The 8647-nt window shown below is 47.3% G+C and overlaps 1 protein-coding gene across 1 annotated transcript; it reads right to left on the reverse strand.

Moving 5' to 3' along the window:
- Positions 1-4868: 4868 nt before the first annotated feature.
- Positions 4869-6109, reverse strand: LOC123403577 (pollen allergen Phl p 5.0101-like). The gene has a single exon (XM_045097500.1). The coding sequence runs from the start codon at positions 6055-6057 to the stop codon at positions 5185-5187; it is 873 nt and encodes a 290-aa protein (XP_044953435.1). The 5' UTR covers positions 6058-6109; the 3' UTR covers positions 4869-5184.
- Between the last annotated feature and the right edge of the window lie 2538 nt (positions 6110-8647).

Below are 8647 nucleotides of genomic sequence, written 5' to 3' on the forward strand. Positions count from 1 at the left end.
CGTCACCGGTAACGTACCGGGACCACCGGGACCACCGGAGGTGGTCCCGGGGGACCACCGAAGGGGGGCAACGACCCCGGGAGGCTTGATGGGCTAAGTGGGGAAGGGAACCAGCCCCTAGGTGGGCTGGTGCGCCCCCACCCAGCCCATGCGCACCAGAAAAAAGGGGGAAGGGGGGAACCCTAGCTTAGGTGGGCCTAAGGCCCACCAGAGGGGTGCGCCACCCCTCCTCCTTGCCCTGGCCGCCACCCCCCTCTCCATCGAGGGCTGTCGCACCCCTTGGGGGTGGGAACCCTAAGGGCTGCGCCCCCTCCCTCTCCCCCTATATATAGATGAGGGTTCGGGGCTGTTTGACACACGGTTCCATCTCCGTCTCGGCGCAGCCCTGCTCCTCTCCCTCCTCCTCTCTGCCGGCGCTTGGCGAAGCCCTGCCGGGAGACCTCGTCTCTCCACCGACACCACGCCGTCGTGTTGCTAGACTTCTTCCCCAACCTCTCCCTCCTCCTTGCTGGATCAAGGTGTGGGAGACGTCACTGGGCTGCACTTGTGTTGAACGCGGAGGTGCCGTTGTTCGGCACTAGATCGGAATCGCTGCGAGTACGACTCCATCAACCGCGTTCTAGCAACGCTTCCGCTTAGCGATCTTCAAAGGTACGAAGATGCTCTTACCCCTCTCTCGTTGCTGGTCTCTCCATAGGAAGATCTGAACATGCGTAGGAATTTTTTTGAATTTATGCTACGTTACCAAACAGATTGTTGGTTAGGCAATGGAAATCTTCAAGGATTGTGACACCAACAAGATGAAGGGCATGACTATACCTATCAAAGCCACTTTTGTAAGTCCTTACTCATCATGCCTTTGAACTCCGGTGATGCACTTCAATGGTTGTAAAATATATTTGTATATGCAACACCGCAACAATTTGTTGCCAATCAGAGCGTTGGGTCACCGCACGGTGCACCTTTCCTCATGGTCGGAGACGACGGGCCACCGGACTAGGTACGATGAGGAGATGCATCGCACAGTCAAATACGACAAGAAAGATGGAAAAACTGAAGAAAAAACATGCAGCAACTCACCTGCCGGTGAGTCGGTGATCCCGATGATATCACAAAACTAAACAAAGGGATGATACAATATCAAGCCTACACCTAGCAGAAGTAAGATCCCAAAAGTAGAAGGAGAAACAATAGATATTTTCTTCATCAAGCTCTTCACACAACCGAGACATAAGTATACAGAAGGTTGGAATTTCACAACTATTATGGGTCATACACCGAGTGGTGCTAGTAGTGCCAATTACTATTTTGATTTTCTGGTTGCTTCACTCTCATTGCAAATCTTACTAAAACAGATACATGACACCAATGTCTGTTGAATTTGTGCACACCATTTTTTCTTTAGAAAATAAGCAGGTAAAACCCTCGGCCTTTGCATGAATCAATGCATATGGTCATCTTTATTATTTATTCCACGGAGGTATGACAAGAACATATATCAAGCCATCCAAGGTCACCACTCACATCTCCAAACTTGATAATGGAGAATGCTCTCACTTCTCATATATCAAGCCAGGCCAGGGTTGCTTGGTTGAACTTGTTTTCACTTGCGACTTGGTTGATCTGAGCCCAATTCCGAGGACATTTCCTTGTTGTTATGCTTGCTTTGAGGGTTTTTAGCTTTTTTAGCTGCTGGTAGTTTATGTGAGATGTAAATCGAATGATGTCTGCTTTCTTTCAAAAAAAAGACTCTGATTTTATCTTATGGTAACCAACTATCAGATCAGATATGCTTCATGTAATATTAGTAAACCAAAGAACACAAGATAACTCATCCAGCTCTCAGATCAGATCCAGCTTAGTATTTCTCAGTTTTGCTACCAGGAGAAATAGTTTGTTCAGCCCGGACTTCAAAGTAGTCTCCCCCCTGCGTGCCCTCACTCTTGTCGCATGGAATTGACGTCTTTGTGCCTTCCCCCTCGTCCACGACCTTGGCCATGGCAACGCTGCACTCTCTGGTAGCGTAGCAATTCTTCAGTTAACATAGTGCAACAATTCTTCAATTAATCGATGTGGAGGAGCGTAACGTTTCGGTGGAGCTGGGCTGACCAATGAAAGCGGAGCCCGCGGATCGCTGACGTAGCCCTACTTCCTGATCCAGACCGTCCATTCACGGCGATCCAATGGTCCGGACTGGTGCGGGGTTTTGATGGGGTTTTGAGAGGTTTTCAAACGTTAGGGTTGAGCATAAGTAATTCAAAAAATCAAAAAAATAAGAAACTTATGGCAATCATCATTCTATGTGACTAACTCCATTGGAAAAATAAGAAATCTGGACTATGAGTTTTTCATTAAAAAAACTTCACAAACTTGACTATCACGAACGAGGTTGTAGGGTTTTCAAAGGTTAGGATTGAGCATAAGTAATTCAAAAAAAATAAAAAAATGGAAAACGGGTGCCAATCATCATTCTATGTGACTAACTCCATAAGAAAAATAAGAAATCTGGACTATGGAGTTTTTCATGAAAAAACCTTCACAAACTTGGCTATCACAAACGAGGTTGTATGGTTTTCAAAGGTTAGGGTTGAGCATAAGTAATTCAAAAAAATAAAAAAAATAGAAAACTGGTGCCAATCAATTTGAGTTGTTAGTATATGACAAAGTAAGAACATGTGTACTGGTTTTCTAATATTTTAATTTTTTTTTAATTTTTTATGCTCATTTCAAACTTGGTCAAACCTAAGTTTGACAAACATTTAAACAAGTTTCAAACATGAAAATGACAAACCAAGCATGGATCCTTCTTAGTCACTCCAAAACCAAGCTTTTGTGATGTTTTTAAAAGTTTGAAGTTCAACACCCAAAACCACTTGTCTTCACACATGAGTTTCAAATTAGCTCCAACGGGGGTAAATACCCCATTTCTAAACAAGTTTTTTTGTTCACCATGTCTAAAACAACCAAATCAATTTGAGTTGTTAGTATATGACAAAGTAAGAATATGTGCACTGGTTTTCCAATATATTTTTTTTATTTTTATGCTCATTTCAAACTTGGTCAAACCAAAGTTCGACAAACATTTAAACAAATTTCAAACATGAACAAGAGAAGTTTCAAACATGAACAAGAGAAGTTTCAAACATTTAAACAAGGATATGCAGAAAAGATGATGGCTCAACTGAAAACAGGGCAACATTCGAAACAGAGCAGGGGATGACCGGTCAATCTGACCCGTGGGCCAGGGAAGTCAGCGGGCTTCACATCAATGTCGCACCCGAGCTACTTATACACTGAAATGTGTCGTACCCTAGCTATTTCCAGATCTGCGCCGGTCTCGCCCCCTCTCGCCCCTCGCCGCCGGTGACCCTCACCAAAACCATGCAATCCAGCCCCGCCTCCGCAGATCAAGCACCACCGTGCGACGATCATGAGGCCAGGATCTTCTAGCTCGCGCGGCGGCCATTCCAGCGGCGGAAACCGGAGGGCGAAGCGGCCAGCGCCTGACACCCCTGACTCTGACCGCGAACGGGCGGTGCGGGTTGCTTCCAACGCTGCTCGGAAGCGCGGCGCGCGCAGGTACAATAACTGGGGGCTCGCGCCATCGCGTGCGTTCGCTCGGCGCGAGGTGGAGAAGTACGACCGCCAGATGGTGGCAGCGGTGCCGCGCTCCTCTATCGCGGTGGCGCGGAGAGCTCCGCCATTGCACCCGCATCGCTGCCGCCTTCAAACAGGGAGGGGGAGGAGCAGGGATTTCTGCCGGAAGACTACGTCGGCGACGGCGACCTCGACGACGTCATCGCAGAGGTTATGGAGGGCACCAAGGAAGAGGCCCAGCAGATCGCCGCGCGCCGGCAGAGGGAAGAGGAGCTCGACGAGATCTGCCTCCGCCAAGCCATCGAGGAATCCAGCACCGACAGGGGGTGGGCGCCTCCGACTCCGACTCCGGCTGACCGGCGCCGCCGCCTCGTCGTGGCCGCACCCCTGGGGCTCAGGTGTGCCCACTTTTGGAGATCTAGTAGGGGTGAGGTAGGAGCTTAGGAGCCCGTGTAATCGAAGGTCGAACCTGTAATCGTCTATGGAATATTGCTCCGACGAGCCCTTATAATAGAACCCTATCTATGTTGCTCTATGTTTGCTGGGAAAATGGATCTATGTTGTTTGAATTCGGTCGATTTGCTTTTAAATACTTGTAAATTTGCTTTTCTGAATCGGAGCTCGTCGGCGTTGTCGTGCTTCGTCGCCGGAGAAGAAGAAGAGGGAGGATGCGCGCGTAGGGGAAAACTGTTTGACAGTAGTAACCGCCATCTGGGTCCCATGCCGACGTGGATAAGTTGTGGGTCCCGCCCGGCTCCACCTAATCCTGCTAGATATTGTGCTTAAGGGTCATGTCGCGCCTGGCCAATTTGTGCGCACAGAGGTGTCGCAACAGAGCCATTCTTGCCAACGATGCCGGTTTGCGGCCACTTCGTATCAAAAACATCGCACATGAGCTATTGACCCCTTTAAACGAAGTGCACTTTCATTATTTTCAGAATTTTATGTTGCAATATTATTTTATACACGTTGAATTGGGCATACACTGTTTTTACATACTAGATGAGAAAATACTAGAAGGGTTGATATTTATAACAATACAAATATAAGTCGCTTGCGACATCCACGTCATGAATTGCAGTTCATTTGATCAATATCTCTATGTATATTATTGTTCTGTCATGGCAACGCACGGGCATTCTACTGGTGGGTAGGTGGGTAGCTAAAAGGGTGTTTGATCCGACCTTTTCTAGCCACATTTGTAGGCGGAATTGATTCGTATGCCATACATACCACCTATCAGGGTCTTATATTTAGGAAGAAAGGAAGTATGACATATGGAATACGATGACATTTTCATGAGGATTACAAATATTTCATTGTTACAGGTGCATGAACACGCGGCCGGTTCACGGCTGCATGAAACGAAAACAAAGAAGGAAGCATCCGAGCGAGTCAAGGCCTATATGCCTTTGGCTTAATTACATTCCCCTTTTCCTTACCGATTCTTTAAGGCAAGATTGTAATCAAAACCTTTGATCAACAAAGCTCATTGATTCACAAAAAGGAAATCGCTCACCGCCGAGGCCACCCACTTACATACAGCATAGTATGTGTGCGTGATCGTCAAGTGTAGTGTTGGCGAGCTCAGACTTTGTAGCCACCGGCAGTGGCGGTGGCGGTGGCGGTGGCTGCGGCGGCGGGCTTGGCAACCTTCTCGGTTTGAGTCATGGCATTGATAGCCTTGCTCAGGGCGGTCTGAAAGACGGTGAATTTTACCTCCGGCGCGGCGGCGACCGTGGCGGCGTACGCCTGCTTGACGGCGGCCTCGAGGGCGGGGATGAACTTGTAGCTCTCGTATGCGCCGCCCGTGGTTTCCTTGATGGCCTTGTTGAAGGCGGACTCGAAGACGGTGAACTTGTCGTTGGCCGGGGCAGCGTCAGCGGCGGTGGCGGCGGTCCTGAAGGCGGCGTCGACCTGGTCAATGGCCTTCAGCTCGCCGGCGGGGACGCCCTTAACCTCCTCGGCGGCGGGCTTGACGGAGTGGACCTCGAGGGTGCCGGAGATGACGCGGAGCGACTCGGTGAGGGTGGCGACGTAGGCGTCGTACTTGGCCTCGGGGGTGGCGCCCTGGGCTTTGTCGTAGGCGAGCTTGTAGGAGAGTTCGAGGCTGCTGGAGAGTTTGGCCATGGAGCTGGACTGGCCGGCGATCTGGCCGGTGGCGGCGCCCTTGAGGACCTCCGCGAAAGCCTTGTTGGAGGCCGCGGCGAAGGTGGCCTCAAATGTCTTGTACTTGTCCGCCGGGGGGACGCCGGCTGCAGCCGCCACGGCCGCTTTGAAGCCGTCGTTGATACACTCCATCAGCTTCTGCTCCGGGGTCGTCGCCTTGGGCTGGGCCCCGGCGGCGGGGGCGTAGGTGGCGGCCGGGGCGGCGGGGGCGTAGGTGGCGTAGGAGACGGCCGGCCCCGCCACGAGGGCGATCGCGAGGAAGAGCGCCACCGTGTACTGCTGCACCGCCATTGCTGCTGCTCTTGGGTTGGTTGGTTTGGAGAGGAGAGGAGAGATCGTGCTGCGTTGCGAGGATGAAGGTGTCCGCTCTAGCTTATCTCTATATATACACATACGGTCGGGGATGCATGGGTTGATGGCTAGAGGCCAGGAGAGCTTTACGCGCCCAAATTAGCAATGCTCCTTCCGCTCTGCTTCGCGGCTTCCGCTCTCCTCCCCTGAAATTCCTATACTTTCCTTAAGAAAAGAAAAAACACCTCTCACTAATCCCCTGTTAGCTAGGGGATGGAGACAGTATTAGAAATGAGAATGTGAAGCACACAGTAATTGCGACATACAATACTCCCTCCGTTACAGTTTATAAAGCGTGCATATGTATGTAGATCGTCAATTTAACTTATATAAAATATATTATTTAACATAAAAATTATATCATTAGAAAATAGAACATCTAAAGTTTCTATTGATATATTTTTTGTAATATATGTTTTTCATTAAGTTGGTTAAATTAACGACCTAGATACACGTGTCGGACTTATGAAACGGTGAAAGTAAACGATTGGCATATATTATGTGTGAATAGCCTAAAAAAAGTCTTAATATTTAGTTAATCTTATAATTCTTATTGTTAAAATAATTCTCTACATATGGCCGCAGCTACGCATGTCCTCAATTTTATCTCTAACTGGTGACTGGACTATCGTTGTGGGCCGATTGAAAAAAATTATACGCACCATACCTTTATCTTAAAATTTGAAAAATATATTATATTGTGTGAACATCACAACCATTTCAAAACGAAAAATAAAAACTAGAAAATATATTTTTGAAAAGAAAAAAGTCTCACTTTTATTTTGAAAGAACTTTATAAAAAATTCTCACTGCGATCAAGCAGCATGCGCCATGTAGTCCGTTACGTATTCTTCATTACTCACCGGCAAAAATAAGCACGTAGGTATGACCAAGGCAGGTGAAGGAGTAGGGGTGTACGAGGGTCACTTCTCTTCTCAAACTTCAATAGCATATGGAAGAGAAACACTTATAAGGAGTACCAACTCTTTCTCCACTAACAATGTGGAACTAAACTTTCCATCATTCCTTGTCATGTCACCTACATGGGCCCTTAGAGATTTTTTTTTGAAATTATCATATAGGCTCTAGGCCCATCTCACAATTCAATAGTTTTGCCACTTGTTGTTTACAAAAATAAGATGCCATTTTTACAGCACTAATTATACACTAATTGATGTGGTAGTTGATGTTCACGCATAAAAGATTCAATTGAATCTACAGGTAACTCCATTTAAAAAAACAGAAATATGAAAAGTTACTCTTTATTGCATCATTTGTGGTGATGCATCTCTCTTGAGTAGAGCAACAACAACAAAGCCTTTGTTCCAAACAAGTTGGGGTAAGCTAGAGGTCAAACACATAAGATATCGCGGCAAACTCATGGTTCTCACACATGGATAGCAAGCTTACACACATCCCTATCCATGGGTAGTTCTTTGGTGATAACCCGATCCTTCAGATCTCTCTTTACGAACTCTTTCCATGTAAAGTTTGGTCTACCCCGGCCTCTTTTGACATTATCAGCACGCTTTAGTTGTCCGCTATGCACTCGGGCTTCTGGAGGCCTGCGATGAATATGACCAAACCATCTCAGACGATGTTGGACAAGCTTCTCTTTAATTGGCGCTACCCTAACTCTATTTCATATATCATCATTCCGGATTCGATCCTTCCTTGTGTGGCCACACATCCATCTCAACATGCGCAGCTCCACCACACCTAACTGTTGCACATGTCGCCTTTTCATCGGCCAACACTCAGCGCCATACAACATTGCGGGTCAAACCGTCGTTCGATAGAACTTGCCTTTTAGCTTTTGTGGCACTCTCTTGTCATAGAGAATGCCAGAAGCTTGACGCCACTTCATCTATCTGGCGTTAATTCAATGATTCACATCTTCATCGATATCCTCATCCTTCTGCAACATTGACCCCAAATATCTAAAGGTGTCCTTCTAAGGCACCACCTGTCCATCGAGGCTAACATCCTCCTCCTCCTCCTCGTGCCTAGTAGTACTGAAAGCGCACCTCATGTACTCGGTTTTTGTCCTACTAAGTCTAAAACCTTTCGATTCCAAGGTTTGTCTCCATAACTCCAACTTCCTGTTGACCCCCGTCGACTATCATCGATTAGCACCACATCATCCGCAAATAGCATACACCATAGGATATCTCCTTGTATATCCCTTGTGACCTCATCCATCATCAAGGCAAAAATACAAGGGATCAAAGCTAACCCCTGATGCAGTCCTATCTTGATCGGGAAGTCATCAGTGTCGCCATCACTTGTTCAAATACTTGTCACAACATTATCGTACCTGTCCTTGATGAGGGCAATGTACTTTGCTAGGACTTTATATTTCTCCAAGGTCCACCACATAACATCCCGCGGTATCTTTTCATAGGCCTTCCCCAAGTCAATGAACACCATATGCACGTCCTTATTTTGCTTCCTATATCTCTTCATAAGTTGTTGTACCAAGAAAATAGCTTCCATGGCCGACCTCCGATGCATGAAACCAAACCGATTT

The sequence above is a fragment of the Hordeum vulgare genome, chromosome 6H (assembly GCF_904849725.1).
Source record: "Hordeum vulgare subsp. vulgare chromosome 6H, MorexV3_pseudomolecules_assembly, whole genome shotgun sequence".
Taxonomy (NCBI): domain Eukaryota; kingdom Viridiplantae; phylum Streptophyta; class Magnoliopsida; order Poales; family Poaceae; genus Hordeum; species Hordeum vulgare.